This window comes from Trachypithecus francoisi, unplaced genomic scaffold (assembly GCF_009764315.1).
Source record: "Trachypithecus francoisi isolate TF-2019V2 unplaced genomic scaffold, Tfra_2.0 Lachesis_group13, whole genome shotgun sequence".
NCBI classification, from domain to species: domain Eukaryota; kingdom Metazoa; phylum Chordata; class Mammalia; order Primates; family Cercopithecidae; genus Trachypithecus; species Trachypithecus francoisi.
Window position 1 is genome coordinate 13,331,011 of NW_022681458.1, and position 24,412 is coordinate 13,355,422.

General features: G+C 36.1%; 1 protein-coding gene across 6 annotated transcripts in view; it reads right to left on the bottom strand.

Moving 5' to 3' along the window:
- AGFG1 (ArfGAP with FG repeats 1) overlaps positions 1 to 24,412 on the bottom strand; it is an 81,950-nt gene that overhangs the window by 14,904 nt on the left and 42,634 nt on the right. For 4 of the 6 annotated variants that reach the window (XM_033229983.1, XM_033229982.1, XM_033229981.1 and 1 more), the window contains exons 3-10: positions 19,114 to 19,229; positions 15,035 to 15,197; positions 13,742 to 13,895; positions 7,480 to 7,599; positions 4,915 to 5,124; positions 3,693 to 3,873; positions 2,014 to 2,093; positions 1,720 to 1,812 (exon numbers count right to left, since the gene is read on the bottom strand). In XM_033229983.1, coding sequence (XP_033085874.1) covers positions 1,720 to 1,812; positions 2,014 to 2,093; positions 3,693 to 3,873; positions 4,915 to 5,124; positions 7,480 to 7,599; positions 13,742 to 13,895; positions 15,035 to 15,197; positions 19,114 to 19,229 — 1,117 coding nt within the window. The remainder of the gene's footprint in view (positions 1 to 1,719; positions 1,813 to 2,013; positions 2,094 to 3,692; positions 3,874 to 4,914; positions 5,125 to 7,479; positions 7,600 to 13,741; positions 13,896 to 15,034; positions 15,198 to 19,113; positions 19,230 to 24,412) is intronic. The other 2 variants (XM_033229986.1, XM_033229985.1) reach the window with 1 other exon arrangement.

Below are 24,412 nucleotides of genomic sequence, written 5' to 3' on the forward strand. Positions count from 1 at the left end.
GAAAGGAAAATAACAGGTCTGATTTACGGAGCATATGCTGTAATGTGAAGACCATACAGGGTAAATGTGCATCATCTAATTTTACAACAAACCTGCCAGCAAGAGAATACTGTTCACATTCTATAGAGAGGGACAACATGAAGGCTCAAAGAAGTTAGGTCAACACGATTAGGCTCAGCCAAAGCGTAATTTGAGTTTCCATTCATCAGTTCTTAAATGAAGTTATAATATCTATAAATATCTCAATAGCATCTTGTGAGCAAGTTTATCACAATAAATGTTTGAACATTCCCCTATCATTCTTACCCCATTCAGTAAAAGAGCAAAATTCAAAAGGCTTTCTTATGGTCAACCAGAAGTAACTATAAATCAGAATTCGAACACGAGTTTGGCTGGCTGTACTCAAAATATGTCCAATTAACTTTTCTGGGCCTGTTCCCTCAGCTGTCACACAATTAAAATATTTATTTAATACAGCTGAGTGGATTAAATGAGGCAATATACAAAAACCCATTGTATCATGAGACATTTTACAAACTCAGTCCACAAAATGAAAACAGTTTGCTAAGAAACAGAAACACTGCTCATATCACACACCTAATGAAGAAATTGTACAAATGGAAATTTAAAACAATCATTTAATTCATTTGAATTAAAACAAACTATTTTTTAAAGTTAAATTTTGTGTGAAATTCAAATACTTGTTATCAAATATCTATTATGTTAGTTATCAACAGTGAAGACATTTATGTGAAAAGAAAATAGTTACAGCTCAAATTTCTAATACTGTGATTCTTAATCTTGTCAATGACAAAGAGATTTACTAAAAACTAGTAATTCTTAATGGTTTGATTTGATTTCAATGTTACAAGTACCTAATCTCTCAAGATTTCATATCAACATTGGCTGTAACTGGAATTTAGGCTTTAGTTCTAAATTACTGTGACATACACACAAAAAGCATACAAACTCTAGATTTAATGGATACCCAGCCATACGAAATGTATCCTGCTGACATTCTAAGATACTGGCAAATATCTCTGGTGTTTAAGGTAATATGACAAAAATCAGAGGTATGATGTGAGAAAAATGTGACTGGCTTACAGTATGAATCAAAAAGAAAAAAATGGAGAAAATAAAGAGAATTAAGGGAAAAAATTATCAAGAGAAAATATTCAGTACTATACCCACAAGTGAATCAAGTTTCCACAACTTAAAAAATATACACACTTGAAAGAGATATTCACTAGAAAAAGACCTAATAATTAAGAATTCACATAATAAAGTCACCAGATACAATCTCATAGGGAAAATAAAAACTTCTCGTAAAATGGTTCCATTAAGACTGCATGAGTTACAACCAGTAATTCTGAAACTAGACCACCAAATATGTCTAAATTGCTCTGTTCAAGTCCCTTCTCTGTCATAAACGTTCTGTGGAGTCTCATCTCCATGTCTGGGCTTCCCTACCTGAAAAATGAAAGCTTTAACTAGAAAGGGCAGACACTAGATAATTTCTAAGGTCCCTCTGAACTGTTAAATGCTAGGATTTTATGAACTTTCAGCTAGAATTTGTCTTTATGGACAAACTCCTCTATCCATCTGCCATTCACTTCACTAAGAAAGAGGCCCCATTTTCTGGTGTTCTTCACATGGTATCTTTGTTGATAAACACCTTCCCCAAAGCGTACTGTTCTACTGACTGTCTCTTTTTCTTACCTGTTGCTCCTCTGGCATTGGTCTGAAATGGATTTGTAGAAGATGCCACAGAAGGACCAGCAGCAGCAACAAATGGATTTGTGGAAGGCGTCGCTTTAAAAAAGTATAAAATACACTATAAAATCCTAATACATTTTATATTTAAGATTTAAATTATTTGTTCACTATATTTATCAAGATAGAAAACTCAAGGATTCTGGTAACAAATCATTGCTTTGACTCCTAAGAAAATGCTACACAATATATACTTGGGTTCTTTATTAAAAAAACAGTATATATGCCAGAAGCACATACCTCCAAATGGAGCAGGCACACTTGATGAAGCAGGCTGTGTCTGTGCAGAAGCACCCACTGGCACTGTTCCAAAAACATTGCTGAGAACAAATATTGAAAGAGTTCATTTTTTTTTTCTTAAAAAAAAAGAGAAAGTAAGGATAATCGATCTACAGGGTAGCCATAAAATAATGAACATATCATGTATCATAGCATCAGTTATCAACACAAAGAAAAATTAAGACATTTAAGTGTAAAGATGTAATAAAATAAACAATTGTTACTGCTTCATTAAGAATTGTCATAAAAAAATAAAAAATACAAGTAAAACTGAATGCATAGTGGGGAGGAATATGATTACTGCAACGACTAGTACAGTTTGGTGCCACTATCTTAATATTCATGTTAAGACATCAGCAAAAACCATTATTCTAAGCAAACTATCACAAGGACAGAAAACCAAACACTGCACGTTCTCACTCATAGGTGGGAGTTGAACAACAAGAACACATGGACACACGGTGGGAAACATCACACATGGGGGCCTGTTGGGGGTAGGGGGGCTGGGGGAGGGATAGCATTAGGAGAAATACCTAATGTAAATGATGAGTTGATGAGTGCAGCAAGCCAACATGGCACATGTATACCTACGTAACAAACCCGCATGTTGTGTACATGTACCCTAGAACTTAAAGTACCAAAAAAAAAAAAAAAAAAGACACCAGCAATATCAAGTTTTACTTGCCATTGTTTTTGCACCATTAATGCAAATATCAATTAATGAAAAGGTAAACAATCTCTCAGAATTATTATAAAGAAAGTTTTAACCTCACAGACCCCATGAAAGGGTCTCAGGCACCCCAAACATTCCATGGATCACACTTTGTGAATCCCTGATGTACTGTAGTACTGTAATATCAATAAATCATGTATTATATATCACGTATGTTTCCAGACTTTATGTTTCTAGAAGTGTTACAACCCTAAGGAAAATAAGCTACTAGGATAACAAAAGAAAGTAGTAAATACAATCCACAGGAATGGAAAACAGAGAAAAATAAAACACTGTTATAAGTAAATCTCTTGTATTTCTGAGACTATTTTCGCAACTCTAAAATAAAGACTAGAAGAGTTTTTTACAAGTATAATGTCCTTAAAATGTGTTAGGCTTCCTACTGCCAAGAATTCTAACAGATATATATGAACATAATAGCAGATGTGCTTATTTATAAATACAAGAATGACACTAAAGAGATATAGAATTGATTTTGGGCTTTGGTGCAAACACTTCTAAAAATCTGTATTTACGACTAAGCCTATAATATGGTACTTTCACTGTGTAATCTTCATGACTAAAAACTGTATTTTTAAAGTATATTATTTGACTACTAAATGGATTCTCCGCTGAGTACAATCTGTAAATAACTGTCCATTTTGAGATGTGTACATGCTCTCAAATACGGTTTAGTGTTCAAAGACAGAACATAACAAAATGTCTGATTCAATGAAAAGATAAAATTATGCCAATTATTCAAGGATTATATTTTAATTAGCAAATTAAATTCAAATTCCTCAAATTTACAGAAGTATTCAAGAACTTTAAAATTATACCTTGAAACAGTCATTTTTTAACTTGATTATTCAAAGTTGGAAAAAAAAGATAAAACACAAAGCAGGAGGGGCTAGCTAAGACAAGGTACCTGCTAGCATTACTTGTGGAAGTATATGCATTACTGGAGGTGGCTGCGGAACTGAAAACGCTGTCTAGTTCTGCCAGGGCTGCATACTTGTCTGAAGACGCACTTGACTGACTGGGAACTGAAACCACAGAACCAACAGGAGCTTTACCTGTGGTCCCAAAGCCACTTCCCTGATCACCACCTGGGAATGAACAAAATCACGTTACACCAAAGATTTAGTTACACTTTCAACTTATCAACCACATTTGCCATGAAACACCGGTAAACTTAAAATGGATTTAGAGTTAAGCAGGATTCCAAATCATTAATCTAATAAATAACCTGGACCATACAGGACAGGATTAGTTGTTATACATACCACTGTGGTAAAGACAGAATATGTCTTTTAACAAAAATTAAGACTCTGTACCAAAAAAATTTGTCTACATTATGCATAAGCAAGAAAGTCTCACAAGTGGATCTTGTTCACGTGACCATATAAATTCATATAATGCTGGACCTAATGTGAACAGTCTATCAATAGCATCATTTCCCTCAGTACTCTCCATGAAAAAATTAGAGACAGTAATAACGGGAAACATTTATTGAGCACTTATTATGTGCTAGGCACCGTTCTAAATGCCTTACATGCAATAATACTTAGAACACAACTCCATGAGTTTAATGCTTAGAATTATCCATTCTGGAGAGGAGAACAGGCCCAGAGATCAGAATGGAGAATTCCATTTAGCAACACACACCTGCTATTCACCACTGCCATATGCATTTTTAGAGGCTACTAGCCTTAAGATAAAACTGGATACAAGACTATACTATAAAATTCATGAATTTCTCAAAAAAAAATATAAAACCCACCAAGATGTTAACGGAAAATTGTTCAAAGTAAATACATCACAGAAACCACCAAATAAGCCTCCATTCAGCTCTGCCAATGGGGTTTCTTGGCTCCTTATTGCCAAAGAAAAGTAAAGCATGCCTTCTAGGACAAAATAAAATTTTTCTCAACTAGTAAGACTGAAAGTTTACAAATCAGTTCCTATGTCTTCGGTTTTGTAGTTGATATTTCAGGTACAAAATGTGCCAAGTGAACATTTTACTCAAAATGACAGTGCAGACAAAATTTCTATACAACAACTGAGAAAAGTGTAACATGTTCAGATTTTAATAAATACAACCAAATTAAGAGCACAAATTTGTATTTGTTTTGCTTAAAGCTTGATACCTTGCCCAGCACTGAAGATATTGTCTAAATTAGCAAGTGCTGCATATTTGTCTGCTGTCTGTAAACCAGCTTTGTTCGTTGAAACTTTACTAACAGTTGATGCTGTTTGATGACTCTGGGAAGTATTGAAGGTTCCAAAATCAGCACTGGAGGATTTGGGGAAGTTATCAAAATGAGCAAAATTAGCATTTACTGATGCAGCACTTCCACCTGTAACAGAATAAACAGAGCACTTGAAATTTCTAAGCTTTTCCTAATACCCTCTCATAGACTGTATGATCATTTCTTCCTAAATTAAATGTCCTATAAGCAATCTTACAACATTAAAATCAATGACTGGCAATGGCTTTCAACTGCAAGTGATGTTTTCTAATTTGTAAAAGTAGAATTTTCAAAGGCCTTGGCAACATGTAAAATAACATGTTTCTGTTTATTACCTACCCTGGAATGAAGAATGTAATTCATGGAGGAGGTAACTCCACACTACCTGGTTTGAGATTCAGTTACTTTCTCATCCAAATATACTATGGCCTTTTACTAGTTCTCCCTAAACAGACTACAAACAAGATGCAAAGTATCTTACTCGGAGGATTTCAAACTTTTGTGGCTCCATGGTGAAACAGTTTAAACAAATCCCAGTGGTAGCAATTAACAATATGTAAAATGTGTTAAGGTGATCCAGAATTTCTTAAAAGATGGTTATTGACATTTACACTTACTTCACTTGAAGAGCTACTATTTAATTCCATATAATAGTTAAATGTGTATACAATATCATGATGTCCACCATAAAATCATGCTGTACCATGTAGTTCAAGGCATTAAAACTACAGTACATAATACATTATAGCAATTTTTGACGTTATAAACCACAATTCACCTAATGGTCACTATTGTATATATCCTGTTAAATCTTTAAAATATGTTCTCTATTATAAAGATCTCCTTAAAGTACTATCAAAAGACTAAAACCAGTATATTTCATTCTATGCTTTTGATCCTACACTTTTGGGATATTAGTTCTTTATTTCTAAACTTTAGTTTCAGAAATCAAAATAGTATATATATACAGTTATATATTAAAGTGATAGAAAAGACAACTACAGATAGATAATTTTAAAACAGAATGTATGAACCTCTATTAAAAAAACACGAACACTTTCTATCAAGCAGGTTTTTATACATTCTAAAAGAAATATATACTGATCAAATTTCTTTCAGGAGTTAAACCATGGTGTTTTCAATTAAAGGTAAGTAATACATGTTTGTATGTAAAAGACTGTGATCTGTTACAAGGAGTTGGCAAACAAAGTGCATACTAAACTTTCAAAATTTATATAAGAATATTATTTCAAATTATTATTAAACCAAGTAACTCTTTGTCTACTATTGTGTTCTCTAACTCTGAGTTTAATAAATAGAGTTGGAAGAGATTTTTATGAAGGATTATCACTAAAGAATTATCAACGATCTATAATTGGAAAAACCCTTGAAGTACAGCAAAAATATGCAAATTAGTATAAGATGCCTATTTGACAACAGAACTTACTGTGGGTAGCCTGAAGAGGAAAAGCTGAAGTAAATTCACCAAAACTGCAGCTAGATGAAAGCATTCTAAATGCTGGACAGCCAGAAATTATGTAAATGATGAAAGTTAAAGGGAAAAAAAAAAAAGAAAGAAAACTGAAAGAAAAGGCTTTAAGACAATACAGAGTTAAAAGTTGAAAGAAAACTAATCAGCCAAAAATCTAAATAAGGGTTCAATGAGTTTCCGGAAACAGCACAATTTATGGAAAGAGTATTCAATGTTTAAACACCAATTCCTGCACAGAAAACTATTTCCAAGTTTGACTGAAGTGATCATTAACGTACTCTTGTCTAATAAACATATAAACATTTTTCTCAGGCTTCTTGCTCTGAAAATTACTTACATTTTTAGTTCTACAGAAGCAATCAGCTTCCTTTATTAAGAGGTATAATGTCAGCCTAAATCAATGGATTCTATGAACCTTAAAAAACTTACAGTACTGGCTGGGCACAGTGGCTCACATCTGTAATCCCAGCACTCTGGGAGGCCAAGGCAGGAGGATAACGTGAGGCCAGGAGTTCAAGACCAGCCTGGGCAACACAGTGACACCCAGTTGCTACCCCTACCCCCAAAAAAAATTTCAGCTGGGAGTGGTGACATGTGCCTGTATTCTATCCTGAGGCAGGCGCATTGCCAAAAAACAAACAAACACAAAAAAAAAGAGAGACAGAAAGAGAAATACTTATAGTAGTTGTCATGCCTCTGTCCTCTGTGCATGGTAGATCTAAGGAAGATTCATGTGCAGGAAAAGGAGGAGAATGGATGTTGTCAAACAGACAATACACCAAATAATGCAGAAAAACAAATGAATATATAAAAAAATAAGAGTTCAGGTTTCCCCAGAGCTTTTTAAGATAGAACCATTTTAAAGTCAGGTAATTACAGAATTTAAGTTTAGACTAATTTTTCAAAACTACACTTAAGAGAGTTTTGTTTCGTGAAGTAAACATTTAAGCACAATGCTGGAGAAGCTCTACCTGTAGTTTGGGGCTGAAAAGGAGAGTGACTTGCTGTGGGGAAACCTCCAAAATTACTCGAACCACTAGACTGTCCAAATGCATCAAAGTTTGCAAAATCTGCATTTGCAGAATTCTGAGCTGTAAATGGTAAGGAACAACATATGTTAATGAATATGAAAACTATAAATGAAAATACATGACAAATGAGTTTAAGAATTATATGGAAAAGTTTCTATGTATCCAAACTCACTTTACAGAGAATTCACTTAGAAATCAGATTTTTTTTTTTTTTTTTTTTTTTTTTTTTTTTTTTTTTGAGGCGGAGTCTCGCTCTGTCGCCCGGACTGGAGTGCAGTGGCCGGATCTCAGCTCACTGCAAGCTCCGCCTCCGGGTTCACGCCATTCTCCTGCCTCAGCCTCCCGAGTAGCTGGGACTACAGGCGCCCGCCACTTCACCCGGCTAGTTTTTGTATTTTTAGTAGAGACGGGGTTCACCGTGTTAGCCAGGATGGTCTCGATCTCCTGACCTCGTGATCCGCCCGTCTCGGCCTCCCAAAGTGCTGGGATTACAGGCTCGAGCCACCGCGCCCGGCCTAGAAATCAGATTTTAAACCCTACCAGCATTTAACCCAATTACAGGTAATTTACTAAGTAGTATACCAGGAATTTCCAAAAACACTTCGTGCAATGATAAATTTGGACACAATACTCTGTATATGACCTCAAGCACAGTACTAAAAAAGTGACTCCATTAACAAAGGAAACTATTTCAGAGTACTGAGTTATAGTACCGAGTTACAGGAAAGCAGACAAAGATGTAGAAAACATTCTGGAAAAATTCACTGATTAAAAATGGTAATCAACTATGTGAATCTGAACAATAATTGAAATACTTAAAATAATAACACAAAGATGGTTTAATTAAGAAATAAAACTTTTTTAAAGTTTACAAATGTCTCACCACAGTCATATAAAAATCTTAAAAAAGCACAAGATCACCAAATAAATGGAAGATATTCATATTCTATTAGAAGCCTGCAATTTTAAACTCATTAAAATTTAAGGAACAATGAATGCTAGTATAGAAATTACAGCATATAATTCAGAGCCTCAAACATTAATCGAATACCTATTAAATATGGCAAGATAGGACTTTGTAGTACTTGTATCCATTTTTACGTCTAGGTACTGATCTATTCACTATCTTCAACAATCGATTATAAATGCTGCAGAATAAAACTTTGGAAGACAAAACTTCGCAAATTCAACACTAAAATACAAAAATTACTATCTGGACACTCAAGCAATCTCTATACAAAGAAATCCAAGCTAAGCAGAATGTAACACAATGGTAAAGCTGTTTCTTAAATAATCGTATTTCAAGAAGTCAACTTAGTGTGGAACTTAAGACCCCAAACTAATGAGCCTGAGTCTTGCTAAGAGTTGTCATTCCTCTTCAAATAAAAACACATATTCATGAGACAGCAAGACAGAGAGATCACAGGATGCAAACTATCAGCCCTCAGCAAATTCATCTGACAGATAAGCTTTGTTTCATCTGTACAGTACCTAATGTTAAAAAAGAGGGCATTTCACAATAAACAAAAAGACTTCTAGCTTCTCTTATTTAAAAAAAAAAAATCAATATATCTAGTATCCTAAACCCCTATTTCCATGTGGTAACAGATTAGAACATCCCCTTTAAAAAGGGCACCATAGGTCCTTAAACACACATGATACTACTCATTTGTGTTACCTGAGTTGCAAGGCAGTTGTTGGGTTTAGATCCTACAGCATAGAATGTGACAAAAATCAATTACAGTTTATAGTGCACAGGTTTTGTGATATGATGGTTATCATCAGGCAAAATAACTACTAAATTCAGTAGGTGAATTTTATTTCTAGCTTCATGCATATTTCCATAGAAGATGACTTTTACTGAACCCAATAATGACCCCACCCAGCAACACATATCCACAAATACTATACCTCAGCCTGAATGCTCACATGAAGAGTAAAGGCTTCCGGCTTTTAAGTCACTAAACTACCTACAAAAGAAAAAGTTTCCCTACAAAACAATGCTAATGAACCAGATTGGCATGTGTGAATAGTTATCATTTGCCATTAAAGGTTCCATCAGTCGTATCAAACTGTTCAGGATAAAATTTTCACCTAATATTTTTTAAAAATTAACAAGAATATCAGGATGAGAAGAAATTGGCAATCAATGACTTTATTTGTAAACTATATATGGAAAAATAAAGATTCTGAATGCCTGGAAAGGCTCTGGAAAAAGACATTTCAGTTAAATCATGACCTAATTTTTACACCTAAAAACTACTCCAAGGCAAAATGTCAAAAGATGTTATCAACCATACATATTAGAAGGAAAAATAAATGAGTAACTCAGTAGTTTCTTCTTGTAACAGGCATATATATTTTATTCTCCTGTAATGAAACCAAAAGTCAAATAAAGTAAAGAAAAAAAAAAGGTAATCTGAGCCGTCATTTGTAAGTAAGAACTTCAGACTAAAAAGCAACTCCTCTCAGGCAGCCTGACTTGCAGCCTACAGGAGCTATTTCATTCTTTCTTCGCACAAGAAACAGAACAGTTAAGATTAACTACTTTCTATCAATCTGATCAAAATATAAGATTCTTTTCCTTTACTGCATATCCTACGATTAAATGATGGCTATTGTTTTCAAAGTGCAATTTAAAGAAGTTGTTGAAAGTATTAGTGCAGCCATGGTACAAATTAGTCTGTAGAGTTGCAGTCTAACCATTTTTGGCTAACAGGGCTACAAAGAAAAGTCCAACATTACCTGTGAAGACTCACAAATTGCATTTCAAGAGAGAAAAACAAAGGGAACAAATAAGTTGCAAATTTACAGAAGAATTTGGTGGTTATCAGTAATTTCGCATTGTATTTCAATAATCCTAAAATGGAGATAAAACCAGAATATATTCACAAATTACACAAGTTTTACTCTATTTACTGGTTCTCCCACCAACTCTTTTTACCAGCATTCAAATGCAAGAGGTGAAAAAAGAGAGTTGGGGTTCTTTTTGGTCAGAAGGGGAAATGGCTTCTTATCTGGAGGGTTATGGGGAAAGAGGTTCTCCATGTTTTCTGGGATTTTGCAGCTCAGGTTAACACAGGAGAAGGGAAATCTACCACAACTCCAACAACTTAAGCAAAAGAAAACCAAAATTTCTTATCTTTCTCAGTATAACCTTTCCTGAAAAAAGAGATCTATGTCATCCTCTCCTTTTCAAAGCAAATACACACGAGACATATAAAAATTACACCACAATTCCCTTCTAAAGCATGTCCTTAGAAAATGTTTTTATTAATATTTAAAATGAAAGGTTCCCTTATTGCTTGCTAGAAAGAAATGTGGCTGGAGAGAAGTTTTTCTACAAAATTTCAAACTATCCCAAACAGCACACTTTGGAGTGTGATTATGTATAAAATGCTTCATGTCATCATTATCCAAAAAGAAGCCAGGTCATCAAATTGAAAGAAAATGAAAAACCATCACAATCTCACAGGTTAAGTAAAATAAGGCAAAGTAAGTTCCAAAATACAAATATGAAATCAGTTCTATCAGCACTGGTTTCTGTTATGCTCATAAAATTGTGAAATACATCTTTTAGAAACATACAGTCTTGAGTTTTTCTTCTCCATAACTGAACCTATAGAAATCTATGAAAAAGAGTAAGCTTTAGCCAATACCTCATACACACATGCCAAAATAATATAAAGCAAAGTTTCAAATTATCAAAATAAAACTATAAAATGACTTAATTCCTAAATTAATGTTCTACATTTGGTTTGATATTTATTTAATCACTCAAAATGCAGACCGATAAACTTTAAACATCACAGCTTACTGACATCCAAAATAGATTCCATACATATTTCCAACACAAATACTATGTATGCTTTTACACTGTTTAAGCATAAAGAAGCAACTGTAAAGACTCAAGAAATTACCAAGCTGTTAGGAAATGAATCTAAACCATTTGTGGAATCTTAACAAAGATGGAAAGATTAAAACAGCACAAAAACTTGCCATAAAGTACGATCCTTTTTCTTAAATGCATGTAAACACACAAACTACATACATAAGTGTGTATGTGTATACATAGGTACATATATATGAAGTGTGTGTAAAAGAGAAAAGAAAAACAATATTTATTGTACCTTTTAGATGGTAAACCACTTAAATGCATCATCTCACTTGAACCTTGCCACTTATCAAAGTCAATTTACAGAATAGAAAGTTTAGAAATGTTAGGTAATTTGCCCAAAGTTACACACCATAATAAGTAAGCCAGCCAGCATCTGAACCCAGGCTGTCCCAACTCCAAAGTCCAGGTTCTTTTCACTACATTATGCCACTTCCCTATCAGACTATTGCTATTACAATTAAGGAGAGATACAAGTGACCAAATCTATACTTCAATAATAAATTTTTAAATATTACCTAAGTACCTCTTCAAGGCTTGCATATTTGTTAACAAAATAAAACTCCATAAATCCCAATTTCTGGTGACATGCATTAAACTGTAACAAATATGTTAAATCTGAGAATAAGCAGGGGAGAAAAGGCCATTCAAAGACCACAAGAGTTCTATCAAAAAAGTATCTTTAGGGCTGGGTGCAGTGGCTCACACCTGTAATCCCAGTACTTTGGGAGGCCGAGGTGGGTGGATCACTTAAGGTCAGGAGTTCGAGACCAGCCTGGCCAACAAGGTGAAATCCCATCTCTACTAAAAATAAAAAAATTAGTATTTTTGTATTACTAAAATACAAACTTTTACATTTGTATATAATTTCAGGTGTTGTGGCGCACACTTGTAATCCCAGCTACCTGGGAGGCTCAGGTGGGAGAACAGCTTGAACCCGGGAGGTAAAGGTTGCAGTGAGATTGTACCACTGCACTCTAGCCTGGGTGAGAGAGCGAGACTCCACCTCAAATAAATGAATGAATGAGTTGTATCTGTAGGAACCAACCTGAAAATGTTCCTACTCCTAAGGTGGGCTAATTTGAGCACTACTAAGGATAATGACAGCAAACTGAGAAGCAGCAAATGTTTAACTCTATGAAGTCATAATGATACTAAAGAAAAAAGTCACCATTATAAAATGCTAGGAAATCAACTCATTATTCTGATATCTGATGGAAAAGAATCATGTATTCTGACTTTCCTAAACAAATCATGATAGATTTTTTAAAAAGTATTTCAGCTAATAAGTGAAGGAATAAATTCAGAACATCATTATTTTTACACAGTGGACTCGGTTATTGAGCATCAACAGGTAACATTATAAAAACACAATCCAAAATTAAAAGCCTCTTAAATCCCAAGCAGTAAGCATATCCCCAGCCACCCATCCTCCTAATAGGAAGAACCTGTAACTGATTAAGTCTCTGGATCCAACAACCTGATACAAGAAATAGAACATAGGAACTTGTTACAGGGCACCATAGTGGTGCAATCAACTAATTCAGACTACTGAAAACTGTATAGGACAAATGAGCAAATTTCTTTCACAAATTATAGAGGAGGAAAAAGAAGGAATAGAGGAAAAATCTTATGAACTAAGAAACCTAAGAGACATATCCCACAACTGTAGTCTGTAGACCTTGCTGGAAATCTGATTCAAACAAACTGTATGTATGCATGTACGTATGTACGTATGTATGTATGTGTATGGAAAAATCTGAACTATAATGAACATTTGAATACTGATTAATGAATTATTACTCCTACTATTATTTAGGGAGTGATGCTACTAATGTGGTTATATCTAACAAAAAAAGTATGCTTTATAGATTGAAATTTAAGGATATTTAAGGATAAACATTTAAGGATAAACTATGTCTAAAATTTGCTTCAAAATAATATGACAGTGACAGTGGAATGACAAATGAAACAAGATTAGCCATGGGTGATTAGCACATAAAGGTTATAGTATCCAATTACTTTTGAATATTTGCAATTTTCATAAAGAATAAAAAACAGACATTATATCCTTTCCCCATTTTTCCACAGAAAGAGGTCATGTCAACCAACTGATATTAAATATAATCTCTTCAGTGATTAAAAAGCAACACAATTATATGATTACATATTACAGCTCAACAGTTACGAGTAACAAAACATTCTCAACAAAAAATGTTTACTGATCCTCAAAGTGTGATGAAGAATTGATGTTTCTTGGTGTTTTATATGCACCCCCAGCAAAAGCTGTCGGGAAAAAACACTTACCTGCATGACTGTTGAAATGTGCAAAGTTAGCAAAATTGGCTGTAGCTGTTGACTGAGGAGCTGGAGCAGCAAAGATGTCTGAGCCAAGATCACTTAAAAGGTCAAATTGCTTCTTCTCCTGCTGCTGCCCTTGAGAACGACCTACAACTGGGGACTATAAACCACATATTAACTATAAAGATATTCCAGTCAGATCTGCGAAATCTTTATACAAAACTATCTCCAAACTTAAAACACAGTTATACTTAAGAAGAGTTACAGTATGCTGAGTTAACCTTTCTCATTTTTCACTCAACCTTTTGTGAAAACAGAGAAATTTATCCAAGTGTCTTAGTATGTGTTACCAAAAAGGGCAGGATTTAAACCATAGTACTATGCCTCTGAACTATTCTTGTATAGGATAGAGACTGCAATGCCACACAGTAACAGATCTGTCACAGCCCCATCAACTATAATAAAGTGTAGAAGACAAACTTTAGGTAGCAACTTTGAAACGATTTCATTTTGTTCATTTCTAAGAATAAGATATAATGCAAAGTCCCTTGTGTTTCAATGACCAACATGCTTCAAAACCACACATGTGGGAAAACTCTACTACTAAAGAAATCCCGCCAGGCGCGGTGGCTCAAGCCTGTAATCCCAGCACTTTGGGAGGCCGAGACGGGTGGATCACGAGGTCAGGAGATCGAGACCATCCTGGCTAACACGGTGAAACCCCGTCTCTACTAAAAAAATACAAAAAAACTAGCCGGGCAATGTGGCAGGCGCCTGTAGTCCCAGTTACTCGGGAGGCTGAGGCAGGAGAATGGTGTAAACCCGGGAGGCGGAGCTTGCAGTGAGCTGAGATCCGGCCACTGCACTCCAGCCCGGGCTACAGAGCCAGACTCCGTTTCAAAAAAAAAAGAAATCCCTTCCTAGAAAAGTATATCAAAGAGACTGTATGTTCTAACTCTGATGGTCACCATAGATTCATGTTTTACTAATTGTATAACACATGATATATACATATATACATGTATACACACACACACATATATAGCTATAGCAACATTCCTGTATAACTTGCCTTTACAAAGTTGCAGAGAAGTCAAAGAAACTCCTATTAGCAACAGCAAAAAGAACAAATACATATATATTTCAACCACTTAACAATTTCTTAATGTATAATAAACCACTGGAACACAATGCTACTGGCATACAAGGTTATGCTGCTGTCTTAAAGAATTCTCAAATTCTTGATACTCAAGCCCTCTTTAAGTCGAAGCTTCCTACAAAGATTCAAAGACTACTCACCTGACTAGGTGTGCCCTTATTTAAGTGCAGTGTTGGTGCAGAATCCCCTAAAAGAGATTTCAGTGGTTTGACCTCAGGTGTGCTGCTTGTGCTACTGGCAGAGGACCCGGAAATAGATGCATGAACTGATGCCACGACTTTGGCTTGTTCTGGCGGGACATACCTAAAACACATAAAAACCAGTTAACTAAAAAAAAAAAGTAGGTACTTCTATACCAAAAAATAAGCTTAATTCTAACTTCGTACAAGACTGTTTCACCATTAATCTTATCTGAAAACCCTCTCATACAGAACACCTTTGCATATTTTTTTAAAAAGGAACGATAGCTTAAGACTACACCCATTAAATACTTGAAATACTCAGAGAAAGAGAAGACTAACCACAAAACTTGTTTCAATTACTTATTTATGGTTTTTCTAAGATATTAGGTACAACACAAGAAATAACTGCTTTTTTTAAACAGAGGACCTACAATTAATCATCACGATGAATAGTTCATTATCTTAAGATCTAAATAACCTCTGAAGACAAATGAGGTAGAAAAACATTTGTAACATTACAGTTAACGGCCTAAAATATAAAGGCTTATTACAACTGTAAGAATAAGATCATCCCATTTTAAATGAACAAAAGAAGCAATTCACAGAAGACAGGAGACATAGAAATGAAAACACTTTTAACCTAACAAAAATGCAAATTAAGGTTTTATTCACCTATAAGCTAAGTGTGAACTTTGCAATTTTTTTATTGCTACCTACTAAAATATATGAATAGGTGTGCTTTGTGCACCAGAAGTACCACTTCTAGAAACATCCTTAAGAATTGGTAAGTGTATACAGATGCATGTACACAGGAATGTTAATCACAGTCCACTCTTTATAATTTCAAAAAAACTGGGAAACAAACCCAACATCAAGAAAAAAATATTTACAATAATACAATACTCATAGCTACTCTGCTTTGATGTGGAAAGATAAAACCTCACAGATCCTTCAGATTTGATTCCAGTCATGTAAATACACGATTTATGTGAGGAGGCGAGTTGAGAAAGGAGAGGCAGCAAAGATATAATAATGTCCAAACACTGGCAATCCTAACCTCTAGGTGTGGGATTATGTGAGAGCTTTTAATCTTTGTAATTCTGGGTTTTGTCCTACCCTCCTTCTTATTCCCCATATGAAGTAGGTGAGGAAAGAAGGAAAACTATGCTTAAGAGCACCTGTTCCAGAGACAAGAGTTCAAATCCCATCTCTATCACCAAATGGCTGTGAAACCTTGGGCAAACTATTAATACTTCAACTCTTTGTGCTTCTATTTTTTTCATTTATAAAATGGAGAGACAGAGTTGCCTAGGTTTAAACAAGTTAACATTTGTAAAGCACTGAGAACAATTCCTGGTGTAGATATTAACTACATAAGTGTTCATTACCACCAAACCACTTAATAATCACAAACAATACAACCGGCTTTTTAAAAGTAAATGAGAGAGACAAAAGATATATGAGAATGAATACAAGAACTTGTACTTTCCCATAATTTAGCATACTACTAATACAAATTCTTGAGTATAGCCAAGTCTTATCAAAGGATAAAATCAAATGATAGTTACTGGTTCAAAAGACTTGCCTGACAAAGTAAAGAAACTAATCTTGTATAACACAGGAAGTGATTTTGAGAACTGGTCAAAAGAACAATTTCAAAATCCCTTTGGATAACAACAGCATCACTGTTTTAAGTATAGTTACAGTGAGTATTTTTAGGGAGGCTGCATCTGGATAGTGCTTATTCCATGTTAGAAACCAACTTCACTGCTCTCTAGCTATATGTTACAGGTATGAGGGAGTGTGGATTAAAAACATACTGTTCCTGGCCCTCTTAATGATGGTCACCTGTCCCACCACTTGAAGTCTCTATTTTTTTTTTTTTTTTTTTTTTTTGAGGCGGAGTCTCACTCTGTCGCCCGGACTGGAGTGCAGTGGCCAGATCTCAGCTCACTGCAAGCTCCGCCTCCCGGTTTACGCCATTCTCCTGCCTCAGCCTCCTGAGTAGCTGGGACTACAGGCGCCCGCCACCTCGCCCGGCTAGTTTTTGTATTTTTAGTAGAGACGGGGTTTCACCGTGTTAGCCAGGATGGTCTCGATCTCCTGACCTCGTGATCCACCCGTCTCGGCCTCCCAAAGTGCTGGGATTACAGGCTTGAGCCACCGCGCCCGGCCGAAGTCTCTATTTTTATAACTCTTATTATCCTGTTTCTCAGGAAAAAAAAAAAAAAACACAAATTGTAATTATTTGAGGTTTCTAGGTATTTGTGTTACAGTTTGAATGAATAATACATTACTGTTATAAATGTGGAGGTAAGGATCAATGATTTTAATTCTACCATTACTCACACTCACTTTTCTCTTGATAGCTAGAGCTGACCACAAGCTAATCCCTAACCAAACTCTCTTTCTGAATTGGTAAAAGTAACACAGCTGAGAGAAAAAAAACTAGGTTAGGGCTACATAAGGAGAACAGTCTTTCCTACAGAGTAGAATGTCTAGGAAATTCAGAATCAAAAAGATAAAAGGATAATTATACCTTTCGTTTTAAAAGAATCATTTATGCTACCATATTTTTACTATCAACCCACCTTCTAATATTTTCTTCTTTCCTGAGCTTAAATTTTACTGGTGTGTTTTAATCTATTTTCATACCTGATGTCTTCTAGTATAGCTGAATATAGCCCTGATTAATCTTGCCTTGCAAAAAGGAGTCTATTTTAGGCAGGGTGCGGTGGCTCACACCTGTAATCCCAGCACTATGGGAGGCTGAGGCGGGTGGATCACCTGAGGTCAGGAGTTCGAGACCAGCCTGGCCAACATGGCAAAATCGCGTCTCTACTAAAAATACAAAAAATTAGCCAGGCGTGGTGGTGGGTGCCTGTAATCCCAGCTACTTGGGAGGCTGAGGCATGAGAATCGCTTGAACCCAGGAGGTGGAGGTTGCAGTGAGCCGAGATCGCGCCACTGCACTCCAGCCTAGGCGACAAAAGCAAAACTCAGTCTCCAAAAAGAAAAAGAAAAAATGTAGTCTATTTTGGAAAGTAGTAAGAATACAAATTTTGATATAGCATGCAAGTCAGAGCTAACATGCTCCTGAATGAAGGTAAAGACCTCTGCTGTAAGCCACAGCAAATGTTCCCTCAGGACCAAAACAGGCTCTGAACATTCTCTTGGGTTGAAACACAGCTCCTCAAGCAAACAAGAAGCTCATTACTTCCCCATTATTTATTGTCTCTATTTTGATTCTCTGTCCCATCTTTCTAACCTCCCAAGATGAAAATATCCACTATTCAATACTATTAAAGAAACAACCAAAAGAGTTCATAGTTAATGAGTCTTAGTAACTATACTTAAATTGTGCTCATATAGCTAAAAATGCAGAGCCCTCAGTAGCTGAACACTAGCTTTATGGATATAGTCCCTATTCCACTGGAAGGGGCTTACTAGCTATATGTACAACCTGTTGGTATTAATTTTTAAAAATTAACATCTGATAGATTTAGTTAGGCAAAAGTAAATGCTCCCTTCTTAACCAGAAAGTAAACTGATTTCTTAGGTGGAAAGAAAAAATATTTTGAGCAAAGGCTACAACAGACAATTAGGTGGATGGACTACCACACCAGAGCTTTATTTAGCATAGTGCCTAGTATATAGAAGATGTTACTCAATAAATTAAAAAAAGATACGACTCAGTAAATACTTGCTAAATTAATGATTTTTAAGAATAGAAGCTTTGTAGGGCAAAACATATTTAAAGAAGTTAACAGCGATAGGGAATGATGAGAAGGAAGAATCCCTAACTTTCCTGGTAATTATTATAACAAAAAGGTTGCTGCCAGGAACAGATGAGTTAAGATAAAGTAGAAGTAAAGGTTTTCGGAAACCAAACCAACAAAAAGCCAAGGGATAATGAATTATATACCTATCTAAGCTCTCACTGTCTGTCTTTTATCCTTCATTGTGTCAGACTAACCTTACCCATAGTTAACATGTGATTTGGGGAGGCTTTAGTCTACATACAACTCTTCACTCACCATCTTTTCTTTTCATATTTTTCTTGTAGAAACTCTTTCACTTTTTGTGGATCCCTGAAGTCTGGAATTGCTGAAGATCTATCATCAAATAATCCTAGCCAAATCTGTTTACAGACCTTTGGAAAGAATCAAAAAAAATATGTTAAATTCAACATCTTCACTTAATGAAATTTTAAGGGGATATTGTGATTCTTTCAGGAAGCTAATCTACATAATAATTGTAATAATATGCTTTCAATGAGGATACTAATAAACAGAAATAAAGGAACTAAATTTCTTTTTAATATGTTGTAGTATGCAGTAAAATTTTAGCAACAAAATCATTAAAAAGGGGAAATGAACAGTGAAATGGGATTTGAGAGGACCTGGGGTCTTTTCAGTCTTGGCATAATCATAAACTTCACCATTAGCGAAGTCATGTAACCTGTGTAATTCTCAATTCCCTTACTCACAAAACAAAGGAACGAACCAACAGTAATTTTACAGGCCCTTTAGCAAGTCTAAAAAACCAAAAAGAACAAGCAAAAATACTAGAATCATAAACAATTTACTGTAAAACTGTAACAATAAACACAAACATAAGGCAAACACACTATTAGCTTTATAGTTGTCTCCTAGCATTTTTTGTCTGATAGCTAAAAAATGAGAATCTGAGAAATTTAACTTTCAGAAAAACCAAAAGAGAAACGAAATAAAACAGCACAAAAAGAACTATAAAGAGAAAAACTGATAAAGTAGACTTCATCAAAATAAAAAACTATTCTTCAAAAAACTTAAACACAAAAATCAAGATAACTGATAAAAAGTTTTGCAAAATGTATAAGAACTTGAAACTGGAATATATAAAGAACTCCCATAACTCAATTATAAAAGACAGATAACCCAACGCTTGTTTCGGTTTTTGTTTTTGAGAAAAGGTCTGTCTCTATAGCACAGAATGGAGTGTAGTGGTGCAATCTCAGCTTATTGCAACCTCCACCTCCCAGGCTCAAGCCATCCTCCCACCTCAGCCTCCTGAGTAAGCTGGGACTACAGGAGTGCAGCACCACAGGTGACTAATTTTTTGTATTTTTTGAAGAGACAGTGTTTCACCATGTTGCCCACGCTGCTCTCGAATTCAGGAGCTCAAGCGATCCACCCGTCTCAGCCTCCCAAAGTGCTGGGTTTACAGGAGTGAGCCACCACGCCCAGCCAACACTTGTTTAAAGAGGGGGCAAAAGGTCTGAACAAACACTTCAGCAAAGGTATCAGCAGCCCACTATCATCAGTCATGTATAAAATGCAAATTAAAATGACACTGAGGCCGGGTGTGGTGGCTCACACCTGTAATCCCAGAACTTTGGGAGGCTGAGGCAGGCGAATCACCTGAGGTCAGGAGTTCGGGACTAGCCTGGCCAAAATGGTGAAACCCCATCTCTACTAAAAATACAAAAAAATTAGCCAGGCCACTAAGTAGTGGCACATGCCTGTAATCCCAGCTACTTGGTAGGCTGAGTCAGTAGAATCACTTGAACCCAGGATGGGGAGGTTGCAGTGAGTGGAGATCACCTCACTGCACTCTGGCCTGGGCGACAAGAACAAAACTCCATCTTAAAAAAAAAAAAAAAGACACTGAGACTCCACAAGATAGACATGCATAGATACTACTAGAAAAGCTGAAAACAAAGTGTGACCACACCATGTGTTGGTAACAATGTGGAACAACCAGAACGCTTTAGAATGTAAAATAGTATAAGCACTTTGGAAAACATTTGGCAGTTTCTCAAGAGTTAAACACAGACCTGGCATATGACGTAGCCATTCTACTTTTAGGTATTTATTCAAGAAAAATAAAAGCACTTTTCCACACTCAAACTGTACATAAATATTTATAGCAGCTTTACTAATAACCCCAAACTGGAAACAATCCAATTGTCCATAAACAAGTGAATAAACAAACAAATGGGAGAATAGCCAAAGAAGAATATTATTCCGCAATTAAAAGGAGAAAACCATTAATAAGAGAAACACAAATAACCTCGCGATGATGCTGAAAGTAACCTGTGCACGACCCCCACCGAGACGTATATACTGCATATTTCCATTCATTTAAATTTTCAATGCAAACCAGTCTACAGCGAAGAAAAGCAGACCAGTGGATTCATCGCAAAGGGTTGCACAATGAAAATATATACTATCTTGTTATTGTGGTAGTGGTTTCACAGTATATACAAACGTCAAAACTCATCAAATTGTACACTTTAAGTATGTACACGTTATCAATTTAAATATCCAAAAGTTATCAATTATTCCTCAGCAAAATTATCAAGAACAAGTCAACGAGTTTCCAAAATTACGTTATTTTAAAGAATAAGCAATTACGACACTATGAAAAGAACATGGTATCTGGTTTCAAAAACGCTGACAAATATTTAAGAAATCAGCGAAGGAAGAGCATACTTCTCAATCTTACCTGCTCACTGAACTGGGTACGGAATAAATAAGGATAGGAAAAAGGGCTTGCCCTTCTCCTCTCCTATCATGTCCCCAAGTGTGTTTCAAAATATTTTTGTAGGCTAGGCGTGGTGGCTCACGCCTATAATCCCAGCACTATGGGAGGCCAAGGCGGGCGGATCATGAGGTCAGGAGATCGAGACCATCCTGGCCAACATGCTGAAACCCCATCTCTACTAAATATTTTTTTTTTTTTTTTTTTTTTTTGAGACGGAGTCTTGCTCTGTCGCCCGGGCTGGAGTGCAGTGGCCGGACCTCAGCTCACTGCAAGCTCCGCCTCCCGGGTTTACGCCATTCTCCTGCCTCAGTCTCCCGAGTAGCTGGGACTACAGGCGCCAGCCACCTCGCCCGGCTAGCTTTTTGTATTTTTTAGTAGAGACGGGGTTTCACCATGTTAGCCAGGATGGTCTCAAACTCCTGACCTCGTGATCCGCCCGTCTCGGCCTCCCAAAGTGCTGGGATTACAGGCTTGAGCCACCGCGCCCGGCCTCTACTAAATATTTTTAAAAAACAAAAAAATTAGCTGGGCATGGCGGCACGTGCCTATAATCCCAGAGGCTGAAGCAGGAGAATCGCTTGAACCCGGGAGTCAGAAGTTGCAGTGAGCCGAGATCGCACCACTGCATTCCAGACTGGCGACAGAGCGAGACTCCGTGTCTGTCTGTCTATACAAATATTTCTTGTGGTTCCTTCCTATTCCAGGCTCAGTACAGATAGTATAAAGTCATTTAGGAAGTGACAGTTGACAAGAGTGAGGACCAGAATGAGGCACAATCCATTACGAAAACATTTCACTGGCAACGCCTGAGACGTACAGACACCCAGGAATAGTAGTGCAACTTACTGCCAGAAATACTACAAACCTTTAAGAGACCCAGCTTGTCCAATAATATTTAGCCAGTTAAAAAGAACTACATGGGACTCTCCTCAGGCAGAAACCTAACTAATGATTCTCCCAAAATGTAATTCTTTAAGATTTTTAAAGATTTATCAGTTACATTCATAAAGGGAGGCCTGGAAGTTTTTCTTTTAAAATAGAAGATTTTAAAATAGAGGATTTTAAAACTTCCCAAATGAGAAAACAAGAGACAGGGTAGTTATTTACCCAAAGCCATGAAACTATTGACTGTACTTGATGGACACTTTATTCTCTACATTCTAAAACCTCTGCCATATATAACTTTTTAAAATTAAAATCAATAAATGAATAAATAATAAGCATACAAATAAAATGAAGCAGATGAGCTAAGGGCAGACAGATCATAGAGCTGCCATCTTGGCACTCATAATGGTAATGCAAAGCAAAGATGGAGTGCTTGATGATAAAATATTTGACATAAGCAGCCTGTAGAATTCCCTCAAAATTGTATATACTAACTGCTGTGGTTCTGTTCCTGCTCTCTGAAAGGTCACATTGCTGGAGAAAAAGTCATTAAAAAGAGTTGCTTGAGTCCCCTACAAATTCAAACCATCTCACTGTCAAAGTCCCTCAAAGTTATTAATCAGCTCTAATTTCCCACTATATTGTCCCACAGCAGCTATTTCCTATATTTATAGATCAAAATCCTAACCATTCTTGACACTCTTGGCAGTTGAATTCTTACTCAAATGAAGTAACTCTCAATATACAATTCCCAATTCTGTAAATCAGCAAGCAGCATCAGTGTCAACTAAGAACTTGATGGAAATGCAAGTTTTCAGGAGCCACTCAAGACATGTGAAATCAGTCCCTCTAGGTAGAATCCAGCAATCTGTTTTATCAAGTCCTCCAGGTTATTCTGAAGTGGGTGAAAGTTTGAAAACCAATGCTTTAGTAACATCTAAGCCAGCAGATGGAAACTTACTTTCTACCTGTAATTTTATTCATCTTTCCTCGCTTCTGTATCAGCACATCAGAGAGAGAGGGAAACAGAAATTCAAACTATACATAGCTTTCAGCATTTCCCAAATATAGCCAGTAAACCTATTATGGGGCAAGATTCATTTAACACAGACAGCGTTTCAGTGACACACCTGGGAAAACATCAATCTCTAACTCCTTATGACCTACTCATAGTTCAGTCCCTGAAAGGCTGCCTTCTGCTCCTAACATTGCTATTTCAGGCATCTAGACTTGCTGATAAAGTCTCTTTTCTGCTTGTTTTGGTTTTTTAGTAAAATAAACACCATCAACGGAAAAAAGGGGATCTCAAGGTTGGGAAAAAAGGGAGAGAATGAATTGACTAGGAAGCACTGAAGACTTGTGGCCATCAATATCTAAAGTGAAACTAGTTCTGGCTGTGTTTTTCTCCAGCTTTATCTGGCTCTTTAGGTAAAAGTAGGTAGAATATTGGTTTAATCGAGCAGAATAGGACAGATGGTGGAAAAAGATGATTATATCAACAGAATCTAAGCTAAGAAAAATAAAGACATCATGAGGAAGATAGATAACAAAGGGATTTAGTGAAATGAAGGAATAGAAGTGCTGATGACTGTCCCAAAATTGCTGTGGCTCCAGTACTAGAGGGAGTAAGCCGGAAAGAGAGAATCAGTGGTGGTCAGAGAACTGGATGCTTGAAACTGAAATCTGGAAGGTGATACAGTTAACAATCAATAAAAGGTCTAAAGTAGTATAGAGGATCACTGGAGGTCAAGGAATTCAGGAGGCCATGTAGATATCTATGTGGATACTGGAACTGCAAAAATGATTAACACTAGTGGGAATAAAAACAATATTTAAAATGAATGAGGGGGCTGGGTACGATGGCTCACGCCTGTAATCCCAGCACTTTGGGAGGCCAAAACGGATGGACTGCTTGAGCCCAGG